Source organism: Nannobrachium achirus (assembly GCF_963921795.1).
Source record: "Nannobrachium achirus genome assembly, chromosome: 7".
NCBI lineage: Eukaryota > Metazoa > Chordata > Actinopteri > Myctophiformes > Myctophidae > Nannobrachium > Nannobrachium achirus.
In genome coordinates this window covers 37,993,368-38,016,457 of record NC_137816.1, presented here as the reverse complement: position 1 = coordinate 38,016,457, position 23,090 = coordinate 37,993,368, and the positions used below count along the sequence as shown (strand labels likewise).

The 23,090-nt window shown below is 41.0% G+C and overlaps 1 protein-coding gene across 1 annotated transcript in view; it reads right to left on the bottom strand.

The window, feature by feature from the left end:
- The window catches only part of mettl15 (methyltransferase 15, mitochondrial 12S rRNA N4-cytidine), a gene marked incomplete at both ends in the record, with an annotated part of 74,078 nt that overhangs the window by 25,039 nt on the left and 25,949 nt on the right, over positions 1 to 23,090 (bottom strand). Inside the window, one exon of the mRNA XM_080730209.1 lies at positions 7,578 to 7,714. Within this exon, the coding sequence (XP_080586335.1) occupies positions 7,578 to 7,714 (137 nt within the window). The remainder of the gene's footprint in view (positions 1 to 7,577; positions 7,715 to 23,090) is intronic.

Sequence of the window (23,090 nt, the reverse complement as noted above, 5' to 3'; positions counted from 1 at the left end):
CTGTATCTGAGCCTCAGATATGGCTGTGAAATTAAAAGGATTAAAGGGATTTTCAAAAAAACTTTTGGTAATTTTATCAGTTAAAAGTTACAATGGGTTTGTATGTGGAGCGGAGAGTCCCTTCCACTGCTCCCTGTTGAATATCCCTTTAACTTGAAAATATCTCAAAACTGACATTTAAAACCTGACTTAATCTCGCTGAATGAGGTTAATCAAAAAAATTAAGAAGAAGGTACCTTTTCCCCTTTAATATCAACAAATCGACATCAAAGTCAGAATAACAACTTAAGCCCTATTATACTATAAACTGTGTCCTGTTAAACTAGCCAACGTGTTGTGAGCTTGTAGATTTGATATTTTAACTACAATTGACATTGATTCGAAGTAAGGCTGGGCAATATATCGAAAATATATCGATATAGAGGTATCAACATGCAAGGTATACATATCGACGAAGACGGCTTGAAATGAGGTATTGGTGTATGTTTCAAATTAATTAACAGACACTATGCATGCACATACTGTACTGTAGCTCATGCAAAAAAGCAGTCCATCTGTATCCATAGGTGTGGTTATTTCAATAAAACCTACCTAACCTTCTATGCGTATTGTGCAGTGTGCATGCATGGATATGCTATTCATTATCTGTTTAGGCAGGCAGTGGACCTAAAGTAGAAAAAAAACTATAATGCAATCATTTTTACTAATATCGTGAGTAATATCGATATCGAGGTATTCGATGTTATTGAATATCGAAGGTTTTCCTAATATCGCCCAGCCTTAATTTCAAATCATATCGCCCTATCCCCCCCCCCCCCCCCCACACACACACACACACACACACACACACACACACACACACACACACACACACACACACACACACACACACACACACACACACACACACACACACACACACACACACACACACACACACACACACACCACACACACACACACACACACACACACACACACACACACACACACCACACACACACACACACACACACACACACACACACACACACACACACACACACACACACACAACACAACACAACACAACACAACACAACACAACACACACACACACACCCCCACCCACCCACCACTGGAATATTGTCAAAGCCTCTGTTTTAATATTAGAACTATTTTTTTTTATTGTTTTAACAACAACATTTTGCATTTCCTGCTATAGTGTCAACTAAGAACATAACTGCCCTCTGCCTGTGAGTCATCTCTCTACACACATAGAGAAGCGGAGGTATGACAGCCCCCCTTTCCTTTCACCAGCACAAGAGTGCTGACACTACTGCTGTTGCACTACCCGCCCTGTGGTCAGAGGACTAAAGTTATACTGCGTAACCATCATTACAGTTTGCCACCTCTGTTCAACAAGGAGAGGATATGTAAGTGGCAATACCTCAAACATGACAGTTCATTTACACCAACATCGCTGTCGATCCGTGGCACTAGGCAAAAACCACAGATACACACATATGAAAGCGGCAGCCTTTGGGGCGACCTTATGCAAATTATTCAAGAAGGGCAAAGGAGATCACCACAGCAATAGCGATGTTTACTGCAGAAGATATGAGACCCTATTCCAATGTAGACAATGCAGGGTTTGAGAACACAAGAGCAAGAGTAACAAGAGCACCGGCCATGCTGCATCATTCCCTTTCATCCACATTTCAGTTAAAACAAAATGTTTCCTCTAATAAACAAATAGCTGAACATCTAGGGTTACATAATGTACAATAGAGGTTCTTGACAATGACTTCAAATTATAATGACTAGAGGTGTGGGCCCTCACATCTAGAGATCAGGCCAAGATCAGGAGTGTTCAAAAATCAGCATCTCCTGAGCAAGCCTATGTTTCATGGTACATTGTCAAATCTGGTCTTAATTTAACTGAATGTGCATCCCATAACTAGAAATCATTTCAACAGTAAATTATTTAGCTAGTGGGTCCCCTGGAACCACCTCAATGACACCTCATTTTACTTAGTGCGTAGCGTTGTTGCGATGTTTCATTAGTCCGACGGTGTGTTGGTCCTACTCTCCCCATTGACTAACACTATCTCTAACCTTAACACTAACCCGAACCTTAGTAGGACTAATGGGAGATCGGACTATCGAGATTTTCCCTTCTCATATCCAGTCGGGTATTATACATAAGAGAAAACAGTATTGTTAAAAGCAAAAAAAATACTGGAATTGTAAGAATTGTGGATTTTTTTGGGTAATTTCTCTGGAAAATAAATTTGTTGAAAAAATCGTGAAATAATCGTGACATCGTGAATCGTCAACCTTGAATCGTGATTCGAATCGAATCGTGGGTTTAGTAAATCGTGACAGGCCTACTAATCGACACCTGGTGTCTAGCCTCCACTACTCGCAAAGTGCTTCCAGACATTGTGTAGCCTTGAGTGAGCAACTTGACCTGCTAGGGTACATGGAAGTCAAACACTTTTGCTTTTGTATGACGATATGTTTGCGGTGTGGCACCAAAGGGGCCAGCCGTCTAGAACCCTATGTGCGTATGTGTAAGAGAGAGAGAGAGAGAGAGAGAGAGAGAGAGAGAGAGAGAGAGAGAGAGAGAGACTACTACTACTAGATATAGTCTTATCCTTTAATTTCTGTCAAAATGGTGGTCACCTTTGGACACCATGTGTGGGTCACGGACCAATTTTTATGGGCAGAGTAAAAAGACTGCAGTAAAAATCCAATGTTTTCCCCCTACATTTAAAATAATAATTAATAATAAAATAATAATAATAATTATACATTTAAAAAAAATCTAAGAAATTCCATAAATAGATAATAAAAAAATAAAAAAGTAGTGAAAATAGCGGATCTACAAGCTCACAACGCGGCATGAAGCGACACATTGGGAGATTGTACTGTAGATAGGCTATTTTCACTGGTTTGGTCCCGGGGAGACATCAAATCTGTATTTTGGAAGCTAAAAGTTTTGGTAACCACTGCTGTAACCTGTGTTGTTGCTTTTTCTGTGCAGTTTCTTTAAAATCGCCCCGAAAAATCGCTTACAGGCGGCAGCCATTCGCAACTGGCAATAACAAACCTAGCCCAGCCTCCCCTGACCCCTCTTTGTATTTACCTGCTGTATATATTTTTTTGCACTGTTTATTTTATTTTTATTTACTTTTTTTTATATCTACTGCATAGTACTGTGTTCTATCCGTCTGTCATTCAATGTTATATGAGATACTTCAATGGTTTCCTCTGTAAATAAGCCAAGTGCTTTCCTAGGATCTCCTTTTAGTTGACCTTGTACCAGTGAACTATACCGTCATGAAACTGTACCCTTTTCTATGCAAACTTCTAAAAACGTCTTCAATCAATCAAAGTGCAGAACAGTTGAGGAGGTCTTACCTACCGTTGCTCTGTATTGTCGATGCTTCTTGTCTTTCTTTTTGCCTTGTATTGCTGTACACGTACAGTCGTACACGATAGTACTTTTTCTTCCCCTTACTTTTTACCTGTAACCAGTGTTGCGTTACTTTTATGAGTTATAGTTATATAGTTTTATAGTTATATAGTTATAGTTACTGCTCTCAAAAAGTAACTAGTTACATTTACTACAAAAGGTTTGTCCCCGCCGTGGTAGAGAGATATTCGAACTCAAATTATTTTTTGAGCTCATTTTCCATTTTAAAAGAGAAAGAAATAACATCACAATGAAAGGAGAAATGTCCAAGTGCATGCATGGTCATAAGCATATACGCAATCCCAAATAATGCTTGCATTATAAGCTGTAGCCTTTGAATGTAGGCTTAGGCTAAGACCCACGTTACTGATTACAGAAGATGCCTAAGGGCGGAAAGCAGTCACACCATCTGTCTTGGCCATATATGGATTCTGTTATTGTGGTTCCCCTAACAGGGCATCATCTGGGAATACTCATTTATGGACTTTTATTTTATCCTTAATTAATAGATACCCATATATGGAGATCCATGTATATGGAGATATGGGCATATTGGTTAGACTGACAATGAGTCAACCATAGCTATATATATGGAGATCTGGGTGATGTAGAGTTGATGTCAGTGTTGGTCAGCTCCATATATGGAGGTCCATGACATCAGGGATCTCCATATGGGCAGGTCAGCCTCCATACTGTATATGCCAGGATGACATCAGGGATCTCTATATATGGGCAGGTCAGCCTCCATATATGGGCAGGTCAGCCATAGGCATTGAGGTCAGCTATAGACATTGAGGTGTTACGGACCTATTGACAGTACTTGCCGGTTTACATACTTAACTGCGACCTTCAGTCGCAATTAATTCAAGTGCTACGTGTTACATGAACTCTTCAGCTGCACTGAGGCGCTATTCACTTCTAAGCTATACGGAAATAAAAATGTTTTTATTTAATTGGATTAATTAAGCAATGAGCCTTTGAAATGCCACCAACAGTGGAACATGAAGACACAAGTCTTTCAGATCGGATGGATCTCATGGCTTCTTCCAGAAGGACATACATTTTTTCAGTAGTGTAGGTCACAAATTACCAGTTCTTTGTAGGAGTGTGGTGATATTATCCCTGACTTTGTCACAGCAAAGACCAAAGACTTTTGGAACTGTTAATAATATTAAAATCAAAAGAGCACGGCAGGCATCGTCTACATTCCTATGCACTGCGTCTATGTTCCCTCCTTCAGAGAACAGGGTTTATTTTCATAACCAGCATCTCAAACACTCACATTAACTGTATGCGTGCTTGATTTCTATTGTGCTGCAATCTATACAATACCCCTCAGCAATTTGCATCAAGGTTGTACTTTCTGCAAGACACAGGAGCAAAGTGGGGGAACTCTCCAATCCTGTTATATGGATGCACTGCGGGGGCTGCCTCGGTCTTTTATTCAGGCTTCCAATAATATTGGCTAATTGCTTGATTCCTCCAGCGCCTCTGAACTCTCTCACAAGTGGGCGTGAAAGGGTTTATAGCAGGGGTATACTGCTGCCGACACAGTGCTGTGTTTTGATTTTCTATTTTTTTCCTCTCATCCCCTTCTCACAGGCGCATTGCTCTAGCCAATTCCCTTGAGAGAGGTTTCCCCAGAATCTACGTAAAAGGATTCCTACCCACGCCATGGTCTTAGGAACATCTCATTTTCATCCTCCCTCGCTCACTCACGCACGTACACCAGTACACACTCCCTCACTGCCTTATTAGACACTGTGTCCTGGTGTCTCCCTGTTTTTTTTTCTCCACTGTAATGCTCATGTTTTTTTCTCTCTCTCTCTCTCTCTCTCTCTCTCTCTCTCTCTCTCTCTCTCTCTCTCTCGCTCGCTCTCTTTCTCTCTTTGCTTAACTTCTCTGGGCTTTTCTCTACTTCCCACCCCCACACATCTGATGGATCCTCTGTGGGAGGCTGCGTCTCCCTCACACTGCAGCCGTGGGCCCTCGCTCTGACAAATGACATGCTGGGGCCCACCAGCTATGAGTACGGGTGGGGGTGGATGTGTGTGTGTGGGAGGGGGGGCTTCCTCTAAAACAGAGAAAATGGATCTCACAGCCATATCTCATTGATAGGGTCCAGTCAAGGAAGATGTAACAACTTAATCTTTAGAAAACACTGATCAAAGTATGTGTATTTTTACTATTCTACAAGTTCCCTTCTCTGTCAAGGTGTGCACATATATATATATATATATATATATATATATATATATATATATATATATATATATATATATATATATATATACTTGCATTGCAGACAAAACTGGATGAGTAATTGATACTCACCTGCGTGAACAAATCGAATCTATACAAATGATGAGTTTAAACTAGCTCTGGTCCATAGCGTTAAGGAAATCCATAGCGTTAGGAGTTCTCCTTAACGCTATGTGACATTTCGGCCATTGCCCGCATACCCCCTGTAGCACAGCCTCTCTCGACTGCAGTAAAAAATAAAAGATAAAACACTTTCGCTACTAACCAAAACCACGGTTTTATGTTGCAAGCTTTCTAAAATACATGTTTGGTCAGCAAAAGAAAATATTCCACCGGATGGAAAAAATATTTTGGTTATTCCACTGTGCTACAGATCTGGTCAATGGAATTATTCTATTGACAAGATATGTAGGGGGCGCAAAGTCACATAGTGAGAACTCCATCTAACGCTATGGACCAGAGCTAGGTTTATACTACTGTATAACTCGCCTTACTGTCATGTCGAGGCATACTGTTCAACCAGGAGCCCTGTAATAGCACCCACTGCAGAGGACACATTTCACATGAAATTTGCATATATTATGTGCAAATAGCATTGTTGCGACCGTAGGTCGCATTTACTACCAAAACCTCCACCGGCTGTCCGTCTGTGAGTGAGTGAGTCAGTCAGTCACACGTCACACGTCACACTTTTGCCGTGCTCATATCTCCACAACCGTTGCCCCCATCCATGCCAAATTTTGCACACACACTCCTTACCTGCCAAACTACAACCTCCAAGGACCCCCGGAGCTCCAGGGACCCCCAGGTGTAAAAAAAATGTCCGTCCTTGAGTCATACGTCACACGTCACACTTTTGCCCTGCTCATATCTCCACAACCGTTGCCCCCATCCATGTCAACTTTTGCACACACACTCCTTACCTGCCAAACTACAACCTCCAAGGACCCCCGGAGCTCCAGGGACCCCCAGGTGTAAAAAATGACCAAATGTGCAAAAATGAGCAAATGACCACCCCAACGGGGCTGCTCACGGGGAATTCCTGGGGACCACCCACTCCTGGTGCTCCAGAACGGATGCCAAAGTGGTGGGCGCCCCCAGTGGAGGACCCCCTCCACTGCAGCTCACATAAAATGCCGTAACTCGGGCTAGGAGCGTCCGGGAGAGCCGGGGCCGGTACCTTTTCGTCCGCCAAGGCAACGCGGAGACCCCACCCCTCATTTCTCACATGGCCCTCTTCTAGCGCCACCTTCAGGCCGATTTTTAAAACACATTTTTGGACACTGCTCCTACAGTTTTTGCCCTAAAATCACGCAAATCGCTACACAGTATGTCTACACTCATCCCATCTACATGAATCTGTCCCATATAGCGCCACCTTCAGGCCGATTTTTAAAAACACATTTTTGGACACTGCTCCTACAGATTTTGCCCTAAAATCACGAAAATCACTACACAGTATGTCTACACTCATGTCATCAACATGGATCAGGAACATTTTGGAAAAACAAATTTTTGCCCTATTAGGGAGTCTTACTGGTGCCTTCCATTGTGTTAGGGTCAAATTTGACCTGTTTTCAAGTTTTAAAAAAAGTACTGTTTACATTTCTTTATTGGAACAAGGCTTCATGATAACCTCAGAAAGAGCTATTTTAACGTAACAAAATACCACCATTAAAAACTGTTTTCATTGATACCATTGCAAACTGTAAGTTAGCAATGAGGTGAAAAATTATATTGGATGATAATCAATGTCATTGTGTAGGCAGCTTTCAAACAACGCAAGGGATACAGTGACAAAAATACCTCAATGGAGTAGCGATTACATTATTAGCATTATTAATAAGAAACTTACTTGTGCAGCTTGGCTAACTGTTGAGCCAAAGAGAACGCTGTAGGGTCTCGATCCAAGGCCAGGACTGTGACTTCAGGACTACTATTCAGAATGGCTTTAGTATGACCTCCACCACCAAACGTCATATCCAGAACCATCTGTGGGTCAGGGTGTAATGACAATGTCAGCTCACAACGTGATTGAATATCATTGCTCAATACAAAGTTGTCATCATATTTGCATTCTTCTTCATTGTGATGCTTTATGACACTGAATAGTATTTTAGATTGCAAATTTCACAGATGTAAGCGTTTAAGCTTATTGATGGGGGAATAGGTTTAAAGCTGCAATCCATAATTGAGAGGTGCTCCTGGAACAGGAGCAATAGGCTAAGCTCCAAAATCTGTCTTTGTCTTGTCAAAAACCAACAGAAAAACACGTTCAAAAATTTCCGGGCTTACTGTACTCTAAGTAAACTGAGGCGCGTCTACAATGTCCGGCCTACATCCTGGGACAAACCGCTCAAAGTTTGTTGTCTGGTCGAAAACCGGGGGGAAAAACACCCTAAAGAATATCCTGGGCCAAAGTTTGTTGTACGCCAGGGTCCCATTGGACCATGCTTCGCAGGACACGCTGTGATTGGCTAGCGGGATGCTTGATGAAATTAACTCATCTGAGAATTGAACCCAGGCCCCCACAAATGAGACCAAATTGCAACCTATATTCCAATTCCTTGTCAGTGCAGGGAAATATTGGGAAATATTGGGCTAAGAACTTCAGTCAGTAAAAGCTCTCAACGAGCTATATAAATGCAAGTTATTATTATTATTATTATTATTATTACCCTTATTAACAAGTAGGTGTCCTGCCCGACACCCAGTGTTGTATTATTGGTGATTTAATGTTTGGGGCATGCCAATTTAATGACGTCACACACAAGTCGCTTAACATCTCCACTACTGTCTGGAGTTAGTGGACCATTGATATGCATCCAGGCTCTTTCCTATGTTAATGCGCACTGTCTGACACTACTTTTGTAGATGTTGTTGAGGTTTGAACTTAAGGCTTGTTTTACATCGATGCATGTGCGTGAAGAAAGTTTCATTAAAATAAGTTCTGGATAGCAGTTTTAAACTAAGGTAGATTTACTCAACAACTTGCCCTGATTGGCTGAGAGGGCACCCAGCACATACCATTTACAATCTACTGTAAATATACTAAAATACATGATTTGATTTGTATTAAATGGAATGTATGTACATCCTAACTCACACATTCAACCTGCAGGCAACTATTTAAGTCCTAATGAGCTCCATACAATGGTGATGACGCTATCGTAGCAAATTCTTACAAACTCAAAACAGAAAATGGCAATAACTAATGAATCTATTCATAAGATGTAGACAATTTCTTGTACTTCCACACATTTAAGATATACAACAGATAGCAAATAGACACATACAGTATCTCTGTTACTTTTTAGAGTTAGAGGAAAATACAGAAAAATACAGAAATACAGTAAATTCACTGTTGCCACTGTAGAGGCAATAATGCTTGAGGAGAATGACTAGCACTTACTCTTGATAACTATACGCCTTCTATAGATCTAATCCTTACAGTAGTGTTGGAGCATCTTGTAGGTCTCTCACAAAGACAGACACACACACACACACACACACACACACACACACACACACACACACACACACACACACACACACACACACACACACACACACACACACACACACACACACACACACACACACGACAATTACACATTCACACCCATAAGTCGATGTGAGTCATCCTCCTTGCCCGCTCTGAAATATTTTTTTCTCAGCTCAGCCTGCAGATCAGCCTCTAAGCTATGAACTAGCCCCAGCTTCAACAGCTCTTTCCACCAACACTTGACACTATGTGCGTGCCAGCATAAGAATGTTAAGAGGATGTTTTGTTTATGATTAGTTGGACTGCCAATATCTATGCAGAATCATTGCCGTGGGAGGTGAGAGGGTGGGACTGGGCATACGTTTTTCTTTTGTCAGAATATCTACACCAATTCTCTCAATTAGGTTAAAAAGGGTGTACAGTACGTTGAAAATGGTTAAGTCTGCGTCTGTGAGTATACATTTTTAACTAAAATAATGACATTGAAGCCAATGAAACAGGTTATTTTTTTCCCATGTCCTAAAAGTAAAAGTTTTGGACATCCAACATTGACAACATGACTCTTGGAAGTGGCTCCCTTCAACCATGATTTGTCAAAGTGTTTTGACATTCAATGGAAGCCGTCCACCCTGTAGGCTACCAAGAACACATACTGCTGAAATAAACCCTTTTTTTTTTTTTCAAATTGAATCCCTCTACCCATGATCCAGAGTTTCCATTTCAAAACTAGTGCAGCGAAATCACTCCTAGATGGAAGAAATTAATCAGTCCTGGATTTTCTTCTGGAATATTGTAAGTAAAATGTAACCTATGTAAATTTGTTTTAATATATATATATTTGACATAAAAAACAGCCATATCACCATTTAAAGAAACATGGCTGTATTTTGTTCCATTGTTTTAAAATGCCTTCCATTCCCCGCAAAAACATTACACATAAGGATCGATAGTGACGTTAAAGGTGGGGTGTGTGCGTGCATGTGTGAGAGAAGGAGTGATCAATGGCGTTTCCCTCTCCCTTCTAGAGCACAGCAGCAGATGGGAGGGGGTGTGGGCTAGTGGGATGAGTCACACGCATAATGAACTTGCCTGTTGTGCTATTCAATACAAAACAGGAAAAAGAAAAACACAACAGCAAAGTAGGATGGCTTTTATCTGTGGGTGCACCAGCAAAGATGATATGTACTTTCTTTTCGCACTCAGAAATTGCAAAACGCCTGGGTCATTTTAATTGATAGCCGATTTTCTCTTTGTTTTCAGCAATCATTTAACCGCATGGCAGAATCATGTTATGTCAGCAAAAAGCACATCTTTTCTTGCAGGTTATAAATTAGACCTACAGTATCTCTTTCAATTAGTAAGATAACATAGCCATTATACCTTGTCAGTGGAATTGCGTTGCTAGGGAACAGTTTGGGTCCAAGTTTATTTCTTGTCAGCTACTGATATGCAAAAACACTGAATTGATTGATTGATTGATTGATTGATTGATTGATTGATTGAAGACTTTATTAGAAGTTTGCATAGGAAAAGGTGCAGTTTCATGACGGTACAGTTCACTGGTACAAGGTCTACTAAAAGGAGATCCATGAAAAGACTACGCTTATTTCCACAGGAAACCATTAAAGTATCTCATATTATAACATTGAATGACAGACGAATAGAACACAGTACTATGCAGTAGATATGTAAAGAAAAGAAAATGAGAGAGAAAAAAAAAAGAAAACAGTAGGCCTAATTCTAAACAAACAGTAAGTATATACAAAGAAGGGGCAGGGGAGGGGAGGGTTGGGCTAAATGGGAAATGGGAAATAAACTTGGAAGTTGGACCCCATGTAGAATGTTTGTGCTTCAAGTTGTGAAAAGAACTACAGACCTTCTCAACATAAACATTCTAAACGGGTCCAAGTTTATTTCCTGTAGCAGTGTTTGTGAATGTCAAGTGTGAAAAGGTGGACCTTTTCACACTTGACAACAAACATTCTAAAAAGGTCCAAGTTTTCCTCAGTTGCGGTGTTTGTGAATATCAGTGGCTGACAGGAAATAAACTTGGACCCAAACTGTTCCCTAGCAACGCAATTCCACTGACAAGGTCTATAGCATTTTTATGGCTTCAGAATGTTATAGAACTTAAACAGCATCGGTTCCATGACAACCTAAGCATCATTTTGATATCTGCTGCATAAGCGCCGCAAGGGAACAACTTCACATCATCCATACATGGAACCAAAGATGCAACACAAGGAGTCCAAAACTGTAAAACCAAAGGGAAAACTATCTATACAGAGACTCTCAATGCCTTTCGACAACATTTCCCTTTTTCAAAAAGCTGATATTTCCGCCACCAGATGGACAAAACAACTCCCTCAAGGATTTGGCTATAATGGGTTTGACATTTGCGATGATGATTGACACTGAAGTTGGAGTGAGTCATTCACATTGATATTTCATACAGAGGAGTGTCCGGGAGGATCTTGCCAGCTCTGCCTGGACCAAGCCGCGCCGAAGGAGCCAGCAGGAGACAGTCCGTCAATCCAGGATGAAACATTGTCAAACTCCCATTTCTAAATACAGAGACCACCTGACCAATGACGCTCACAATGAAAATAATTGCTGCTCTGTACATTTTATCCTCTATTTTTGGGCTGTGTAATATCTGCCTTTCCCAGCAGAGGGAACAGGAGAGTTAGGAGTGGTCCGAGTGGTGCAGTCCAACAGTGCAGGTGCAAGGTAGCAGAATGCAGGGCTGTTTAGTTGCAACTAGCCACTCCACAATATTCATAACAGCTTTTCTTCCTAAACGGGAGAGAGGAATATCAGACATTTGTATGCTGAATCAAAAACAGGCCATGCCTGTTCATATACATTAGGAATTGTTCTTTGTTAAGCAACTTGCATTTTTGGTATAAGTGAGATTTTTCCTCAAATGATCTACCTCCTGCAGAGGAACACACAGATGCTGACTATATGGAAAAAAGGGGCCATTTCTCAGTCTTCTGCAGGCTGAATTCATTAGGAAAAGGGGGACAGGAACCTGAGAGAAGGCTGAGTACTCACGTAAATCCTACTTGTGACTCCCCAGCCCAGGTCAGTTACAGTGGGGGATCTAAAATGTCACTGAGGGGAGTTTTTACAGATCCTGTTACACTAACAGACAGACCATTAGGGAGACAGATACACGGGTACAGGATCGCTTTCCTCGTCGCGTCCGTTGCCATGGCAAGGGTCAGGGGTGTCGCACCAAATTCTGGGCCCTGGGTACAATGATTCACTGCGGGCCCCCCATGAATGTTCTTCATATAAATCGCATTATTTTGTGCTTTAACTATTGAAAAATAGCATACAAGCTCACAGCGCGGCACCGAGTTCCGCGCTGCGAGCTTGTAGATCTACTATTTTTGAAAAGTCGTGAAAATTGTGTGCAAGTCTTTGAATTTTTCAAGTCCTTCTAAGGTTTTTTTTGAAAAACCTGTTTCTATGTCTTGTCAGTGGTGCTCAAACTTTTTCATGTGATGTGAAATGATGTATTTGGCCACGGAACCCCATCTCAAAATATTTAGTTCCAGGGACCCCCTCCCCCCCATCTCAAAATATTTAGTTCCAGGGAACCCCCGCCCAGAAGCAAAATTTGAGTTAGATTTGCACACATTTTAACAACTTTAAAAAAATAGCAGATCTACAAACTCAGTGCCGCGCTGTGACCTTGTATATCTGCTATTTTTCAATAGCTAAAGTATAAAATAATTAAGGCCCCTCCACCTTGAGCCCTAGTAACTCAGTCCCACTCCCCGCCCCCCCCCCCCCTTGTGACACCCCTGGGTGGAGGTACCCGGTTTGCATTTCTCTCCATCGCACAAAGTTCACGGCGAGATACAAGTACACACAAAAGTGACAATTCTGTTTCTGACTGTTCGGTTTCAGGTTGCTTACCTGTGTGCACTGAAGTCAAATACTTCAAACTTTTAAAACGGTTAGTCAGCTGCAAACTGCTCCTAAACATAGTTTTGTGGCTTACAAGCAATCTAGATCAAACTCAAGAAGTTATGCATTTCTCTTTTTGAACTCCAAATGTTGGCTTCAACTATATACATCTTGTGTGTATATAACACACACACACACACACACACACACACACACACACACACACACACACACACACACACACACACACACACACACACACACACACACACACACACACACACACACACACACACACACACACACATATATAGATATATCATTTAGCTCTCATGCACATCCAGGCAGATGGATACGAGGTGGATAGGACCCCACACTCCAAAAGCGTGGGGTCATTTCATTATTTTTTTAGCTATCAATTTAAAAAAAAATCTGCACGTGTTTACACACGCACACACGCACAGACACATAGACACACACACAGACACACACACACACACACACACACACACACACACACACACACACACACACACACAGAGAGAGACAATAGGACGTCACTGTATAGGGAGGTCATAAAACGCATCTTATTTTATTTTATAGGACCAATTGCCAGTGTGTTTGTCAGTCCATTAGTCTAGACTCGGGGGGCAAAACAGATGGCGAGTGAGAGAGGACTAACTCACCTAAGGACATGAAAGCTTGAAGCAATTATTCTGTCAAGAGGTTATTATGTTGATCATGATCAGTGATGTTGGTAGCCAACACACTTGTGGCCTCCTGCCTCCACTACTGTTAAGCTTTAAGTGAAACTACCTGAAAGTCTTGACTGTGTGTAATGTGTTTAGGCCTGTGTCTATATGTATGTGTGAGCATTATGAGCAATAGAGTAGCAAAAAAAGAAGGAAAAAAGAAAAAGAGAAACATTGAGGAAACCTTGCCAGAGGGCTGTTCAAACTGCCTTCCTGTGTGCTAGGCTAATCTCCCTTTTGTTAATGGAATGTTGTAGAGTTACAACAAAAAAGTAACATTGCTCATCTATTCAGCGTTGTCTGAAATCTTTTGGAATGGAGTTAAATGAACACATTTTAGGAGGTATTTGGACTAGTTTAGACAAGCCAAGCATGCATGTTGTGCCAAACCATCTGCGCCCATTTACTTTTAGAAAACCCTATGTGAGGACGTTTATGGGAGGTTTATTTCTCAACAATTAATGGTGCAAATAAGTCCCATCATGAAAACATTGGTGCACCATATAACACTGATTTGAGCAAATACAATTATGTATATTGAACTGCCTCTAAAGTCAGTCTCATATTACTATGTGTATTGTGCACTTCATGTTCAGAGAAGGTAGTTAATTGTATTAGTAAAAATAAGTACAACATTCCAAAAGAAAATATAATATATAAGCATGTGCTTGAAAGGTAGGTAACCCACCAGGCCAGGTTGCCTACCTAGGGCCCGCAAAGCAAACTTTGGAAGGCAGTCATAGGCAATTAGAATGGGATCTGAAAGATCTGACTCATACATCTTGATCACATGACTCCAGAGATGATGTGTAACAATTTGTGTGAGTTTTGGACAGCATCTGTAGTTGGAAAAAGTGTGTTTTGAAGAAATCTGGGACAAATGGCCAATGTGGAGGTTTGCGAGAGTTGCAAGATCAAAGGAATCCAGGGGAAATACGTTGATTGTACGTCAACAGTCAAATGTCAACAGTTATTTGCACAATGGTGAAGCGGGCTGTGAAAAAAACTACAGGGTGGAGGTTCTTCCTCGGCACTGTGCGTTGAAGGTTTCACAGCAACCAGATAGTTAAAAAAAATGCAATTATTGTAAGCAGATTCTATCTAAACAGAATGGAACAAAACATCTGACAGATATGTCTTCACATGACCACAGAGATAATGTGTGCCACTTTGCATGAGGTTTGGACTAAATCTGTAGGAAAATGAAACAGCCTCATGGTGGCGCTATAACAGGACTACAGGGTATGTGAAGAATTTGGGGCAGAGGTTCTTCCTTGGACTTCCAGAAGCATGCGTGCAAAGTTGTTCACAGGCAAACGGACACACACGGACAGACATGGGTGAAAACAGTCTGAAGCCTTTGGCTGATCAGCCACATTCCTTATGGAAAAGCAAGCCAATAGCCTAGTTTAAAAACATTTGACGGACCACACAGTTATCACATTAGCTATTCCAGTATTCAAAAAACGCTCTGCGTAATACTAGCCGCCAAATAACTGATGCAAATGACACCGTTGACAGTTGAGCTTTTCAGAGTATTTTGCTATACTTTCACCATATACTGCAAAGCAAAATAGCAGGTACAGTACATTCATTTATTAGATTTTATAACCATTAAAGCCAAAAGACATTGTATGGTTTTTAACATGAAATAAAAACTATATATATATTATTGTTTAATGTAGTGCGGTATACTACATTAACATTAAAGGACAACTTTGTTTTTTTACAACAAGGGTTCATATTTTAGATAGTCATTAGAGAAAAGAAAAGATGAGTCTTAAAATGTTTTCATTTACTTCTTTCTATCGTTTTAGTGATTTTAAAGATTTTGATTTGCATGCATGCCCCCAGGTTGGGGGCATGCATGCAAGTGGCTAAATATGTATTTTTAGACAAAATAAGCCCATACCCAAGATGCACCACAATCTTTCATGGGCAGATGTGATTTATGGGGGCTGGTGTAAATAGTAACAAAGAAATTGCCGGCTCATTGTGTCTAAAAAGACATATTTAGCCACTTGTACGCATGCCCCCACCCACTGAAATCAAAATACTAAAATCGTTACAACATTAGAAAGCAGTAAATGAAAAAATGTTAACACTCATATTTTCTTTTCTCTAATTACAATCTAAAATATGAACCCTTGTTGTAAAAAAACAAAGTTGTCCTTTAAGTTATCATCTAAAAATATATATATATATATATATATATATATATATATATCAATTTTACTACATTGTCACTACATCAAAAACATGAATGCTGTACTCACTGATCCATATATTCACCTAAATAAGCAAGCATTTTACATTTAAACAACTGATAACCTCAAATTAAAAGCAGCAAAATGTAAGAACACTCCATGTAATGACACTTACTACATAACTTGACTCTTCCTTTAGGGTCACAGACAGAGCGGCTGAGGTGGGATGTTAATTATCTTACTTGATCACATTCCATAATAAACCATTTCCTACACTCACTTATATTCTTGTCCCTTTCCTTGATTATTCCGCTTGAGTGTACTATAATGTACAGTGATACGGAGGAGGACAGGGTAACGGGGAGGGAAGATATATCTCTCTCCATCAACGCCCCTGGAGATGTTTCCAGTGCCATCGAAAACTGCAGTCCCTGTCCTCCCCTTCACAAAGTCCATGTCAAACTCTCCTCCCACGGCAGGGAGTCCTGAGTCTCTTACACAGACAGTAGTAGCTGAGGGAGATTCCAGGAGACTCATGTACGTACTGTACTACAAGACACTTGCATCTCCTGTAAAGCTACAAATCAATAAATCAAATGCCTAAGGAACATGTGCAATACAATGGAAACATCAATCTTTCTATCAGGCGTCAAGCTACTTTGCAGCAGAGAAAGGATTAAAAATAGGCTGTGATTAAGACATTAAGATGAAATATGTCTATGTAATCTTTGTCAGAACTGTTAAGGATAATGAAATTGGAGACTACAGCAGTCTTGAAAGTGTTAAGAAGCTTTAAAAGATGTGCTTGTGTTAATTGAAAGACCTTTTTGGAAGAGATCTTTTTTGTAGGGGGAAAAAAAAAATCTATGTGTACATACTTTGAGATTGTTCGTATTCCCATAACAACTCCAGCAGAACCTCGGCAGCCTCAACGGTCGAACTGGCAAACTGGGAATGGAAGCTATGAAATGTTCAACTTATTGAAATGCTAAGTCAAGCAGGGCAGGGTGCTTCAGCAAAGCCCAAAAGTACGAGATTAAAGCTTTATCTGCCACCTCTGCACCATATATGATGAAAGGAAGTCACATCAACAAGCAAAGATTTATGAGCACCATAACATAATGTTTGTATCTACTTAGGCTAATCACCTGATGTGAACTAAAAAGAAAAAAAAAAAAAAAAAAAAAGGAAGTGGTTTGGAGGCAATGAATGACAGCTGGGAAAGAACTGTTTGGATATTGAAAGAGATAGAGAAGGAGGCACCTCTAGAGTGTGCATGAGTCATCACTCTCCATGCCCCCCCCCCCCGGCAAACTGTCTTTGCCTTACAGGTTGAAGATTCACTGAGCTACATTGTCTTTGCTGGAAACATTCTCTCTCACACACACACACACACACACACACACACACACACACACACACACACACACACACACACACACACACACACACACACACACACACACACACACACACACACACACACACACACACACACACACACACACACACACACACACACACACACACACACACACACACAGCAATGAGCCATGCATGCAAGTGCATTAAAACCTAGCCTTTTAGCAGCTCATAAAATAGTTGCAAAATGTCCCATATAACAGTTTAAAGTATAGTGACACAAATCTAGAAGTCTCAGTCTCTCTTAAGGCCTTATACTTTGACCGAAACCGCCGTTTTCGGTCAAAAGGTCCTTTTCTACCATAAAATTATATCCCTCGGGACTTCTGAAAAGCATTGGACCGAACAAGAGTTCGGAAATTTGCACGTCGGAAAACACAACTCACCGAACATTTCGGTCGAAGTATGGAGAGGCCTTTAGTCTCCTACTATTTAACATATATTAGTATTGCAGTACCTGTTGTGTACTCCATTTTAGAGAGAATGTAAAGGTAGGCCAAGTGTTTACTCTGATACCCTGCAGTGGATTGCAAAGCTCAAGCACTACAGTTTGTCTCCCAAATGAGTTTCTTATTTATTGTAAATGGAGATTGGAATTGCACAACAGCTCTAGATTTGAGAGAGTTGCTCAAGTTAATCGCATACTGATTCAACTGTCCCTAGTCCAACACAATGCCAAAACGTAGGTTTGCACATGAACAACATTACTTCTATAACTGCATTATTAAAACCTTCTTTGTCTTTGAAATGGTAACCCTCCCCATGTCATTCAGGATACATTCCATGAGAAGTGTGAGGAGTTTCCATCACTCTCTCCTCTGCCTCTCTCTGAAATGGCGTCTTCATTGAGACCCGCTTATCTCATATGGACGTTGTCCCTGCTTCCCTCCTTATGGATGTTTTTGACACAGGATGGCCGAGTATCCTAGTCATTATAAACGGTTCCCTAGCTACTGGCACCGTTCCAACTCGCCTTAAACAAGCATTAGTCCAGCCCATTTTAAAGAAGACAAATCTAGACCCCACCATCCTCAATAATTATCAACCCATTTACAAACTCTGTCTCCTGTCTAAGTTGCTAGTAAAGCTGCTGCCCTATCACCATCAAAACAAGATCCTGGAAAAGGATTCAATCTGGTTTTAGGTCTGGTTTCAGCCCTTTTGAAAGTAACTAATGACTTACTCCACATTGCAGACTCTGAAAATGTGCCCCACTTGTTCTACTGGACCTCAGTGCGGCGTTCGACACAATAAACCCTTATTAATCGCTGAAAGAGCAGGGTTGGTTATACCAACTATCACAAACACTGCTCTGTCCTGTTTCATTCCTAACTTAGAACAATCACAGTAAAGCTGCCCGCTCCTCTTGCTAAGCAAATCTCACCTGGGTTCAATCCTAGGGCCCATACAGTTTTGCTGTTTCAAACATAATTATTGCGAAGAACAGGGTAAAGATATACAGTTTCAAATCAAACACTTATGGAGTGCTTCCTTATTTTCAAAAACAGACAGACATCAGGGTTTCCGGCAGCACTTTACAAGGCGGGCGCTGCGCCTGCCTTGAAATCTTTCACTATAATACATTTTGCGATTTTGGACTATAGATGGACTTTACATTTCGCCTACACCACACTGCGCCGCCACCCGCGAGCATGTTTCTCCTCACGGAGAGGAGAGGAGGAGAAGGTGGCTGGCACAATGCAGCCTGCCGCTCTGCCCTGAGCGGCTTTACCTCCGTGGGGGAAATCCTGGCCGTCACCCGCGACTCATGTAGAAAAACTTGCAAAAGTATTTAACTCCAGCACGGGAGGGATGTGTTGTGTTGTGAACTTGTGTAGGCTACACTGCATGAGAAGCACGCACCACTCCGTGAGTTCGTTTCACGGGACTTTGTGAGGGTGCTCAATAGAGCCTTCCGTGTGAAAAGCTTTAGTATTTACATAGGTTTAATGTGTAAGATTAAACATAGCAGCGCCAATACCACGCTATCTAACCCTACGACGATAGTATAGCGTCCGATCACTGATCATCATCAGCACACAGTAGCACTAGCAAGCTAGGTAGCTATGTCAGACCAACAAACCTGTTACCCCGGTCAATACATAGGCTTCAAAATAAGAGCCGGTCGGTGGACTTAAAAAAAAAAGAACGCTTGGTACTTGTACCAATGTAAAGTAGCCTATAAACAAGCTCGCCAACGTTTGGTTTAGTTGTGTGATGCTGTGAGCTTGTAGATCAGCTATTTTCAAATAGCACATGTAATAATGATAGCATAATGTAGTTGTATTTTCTTTTTTCAAACCAACTCATTAATATTTTGAGGGCAAAAATGATAACTGATTTAATCAAAAATCGAAATATGTTTTGATTTGTTTGTTATAAGCAACTTCTTTTTCTATTATTTAACTTCACTTAATATTTTGAGGGCAAAAATAAGAATTAATATAATAACAATTCATCAAGAAATACATTTTAATTAAGAAAATTAATTAATTAATTAATTAAGCAAAATTTTCCAGCTCGCGCGCAAGACATACACATAAAATAAACAGGTACAATGAAAAGAATACAAACAACGTAAAGGTTTACATATGGGGTGAATTCCCATAACTGTTCACAAGCAAGGCTGCTTTATATATCTAAATGTGTACACTCAAACCCAAATAGGACCCATACTGTTTTCCCTATAGCTCAACCACAGTCAGGTGATTTCGCAACCTGGCATCTCGTTCCACAGCTACATGCGGATTAACACACAACTGTATCTCCCACTGAAGGCCAATGACCACACTGGGTTGGACCGCCTTAGAGACTGCCTTTATGTTATGAGTGAGTTATCGTTCACAGAACATGGCGCTGTTTTGACCAAGCGAGCAATGGGGAAGAGTGAAACATCCATTTATCTGGCTACGCTAAAATGGCTGTCAATGCAGAAATGCAGTCGATAGCAGCACGCGGCCACTACGCATCATGGGATATGCAGTTTTTTGATCCGCAAATCAGGGCCTGTCACACTGATTTTCATAGCGGCCTGGTACTGAGAGATCACTTCCTAATACAGTGAATGTAGCTAATTGTTGTCTGTTTGAATAAAGAGCAAGGTCTGGTAGTAGTTTGAGTTGAAAAAACATGGGAAAGTTACATTGAAATGAAATCCAATCCTATATTACAATTGGCTAATGGAAGGACTGTCCAGCAGGCTGGCGGACAACGGCCACGCCACAGATTCGCCCATATATGGCATATATGGCATATGGAGAACCAGAGTCCAGAATCACACTGACAGATCCGAACACTATGCCCATATATGGTCATGCGCATTATACAGTATGGGACCGACCCGACTTCAAACTTGGCATAGAGTAGCATTGCGGCCCGAACTCTAGATGTGAGGGCTGCAGAGCGGCTCCAACCTTTAGTACTAGAAAAGTGTGCAAAGCAAAGACCTCAGCCAGGCTGGGTTGGCTGCAGGGTCTCAATGGATATTGAGAATTGGAGATGGGACGTTCGCGAACGAATCAAGTCTTTTGAACGGCTCTTTGAAATGAACGATGGGATCCGTTTCGCAGTAGGCCAGGGATCAAGGCGTTGCGAGGCATTCTGAGCTATTTTCAAATGGCCGAATGTATCCACCTGTTTCCACAGGAATTTACTGTAGAATTATGTGTGGGACACATCCGGTAAGTATTTAGAAAACAGCTGACATACAAGCTCACGTCTGCGACGCGACCGTTGTGAGCTTGTAGATCACACTCAGCTTGGCTCGGCTGCCGACGCCGGAACTGCCACCCACCTGCTGTGCAATGCACGATGGGACGTCGGAAACTTGTGGGTATATGGCCGAAATGCATATAGGCTTGAAGTGATTTGTAATTATAATCAAAATCTACAAAGTAACTAGTAACTAGAATGAGTCTTTTGAACGGCTCTTTGAAAGGAACGGATCCCAGAGATCCAACTCACTTCAAAGAGCCATAAATCCCATCTCTATTGAGAATCCTTGCTATGGCTGGCAGGACATTGGGTGGATCCATCATAAAATGTTGAAGGCTCTTAAAATTGTTGGGTTGTGATGGCTAACAATTTATGAATTTGGTAAGCCATTGTATAACTTTAGCTCACAACACTACGTATGGGCCAATGATCATTTGTCTAGAGTTTGCATTGTTCATGTAAGTAAATCGTGTTCATGGTAGCGGCTGGATTCAGCAGTTTGTTTTCTACTCTGTGTGAGTTTTTCAGGTACAGTCCAGTTTAGGATGGTAGCCATGCTATTTGCAGACAGTGTTGCATTTTGGCATCATTTAATAGGCCTAAATGTGAATTGGATCAGCTAGCTAAACGTTTTTGTTAAATCTACCTCATTCTTCCATCCCAAAGTAAAACTATCTTAGCAAATGCATTATTTTTAAGTTATATTCAACATTTACTATAAATGTATTAAATGTATTTATTATTTACTTGTTTTGTAGCTCTCCACTAGCTACTTCTCAGATTAAAAGGAATAGGCATTTTGGATAGTAAATCATTTCAGTTTGAAGTAATGTGATTGGTTTTGACAATGGAAAACTACATATCCTATATTAAAATTGCCTTGATCGTCATTGACTGCCAAGGCCCGAGTTTCCCCAGTTTTTCCTGATGTCTCTGACTGCCAAGGCCCGAGTTTCCCCAGTTTTTCCTGATGTCTCTGACTGCCAAGGCCCGAGTTTCCCCAGTTTTTCCTGATGTCTCTGACTGCCCAGGCCCGAGTTTCCCGAGTTTAGATTAAATAGATTTGATTAAAAACAATCCAAAATCGTGCCCCAAAGATAGTGCTTCCGGTTTGGGACCGGAAACGGAACTGGATCTGCATTTCTTTTGGCTGGAACAACCAATTTCTCTGTGACGACTCCCTCAGGTTACTTCCTACGTAAACAACACTGCTCCTGGCTCAGCAATGGTAGCATGGATCAAGATGGGGTCTTTCTTTTGTAATCGTGAACGGACCACGGCATGTACCCGGATCTGTGCACGATGGACACGCCCACGATAAAAGGTAAGAAAATCGCAGCAGGCAACCAAGAAAGTCGCAGATTCTTCTTGGCAATCAATGAGTTTAAAGGAGAAGGCATTTTGGATAGTAAATCATTTCAGTTTGACAAGTTATGCGCTTGGTTTTGACAATGGAAAACTACTTATCCTATATTAAAATTGCCTTGATCGACATTGGGTCACATGACTCCCTTCGAGTCCTCCATCAATTTCTAATAATTCCATAACATCTCTTGACAGCTACATAACACTTTTATTAAAGCAGCACGATGTAACTTTCCTGTTCTACCCCGGACCAAATGTCTCAACATAGGAGCAGGGAGACCAAATACAACCATCCCAATTGTACAAGTTATATTGTACTATACTCTACCATACATATTGTAAAAAGTAGATTTCTATTCAAAGAAATTAAACAATACCGCTTTAACACTGATGCAATTTCATTAAATGTCTGTGTGTAATAGTCTCAAACATACACACACACACACACACACACGCCAATCTAAAGGTTCATGAGAAATATT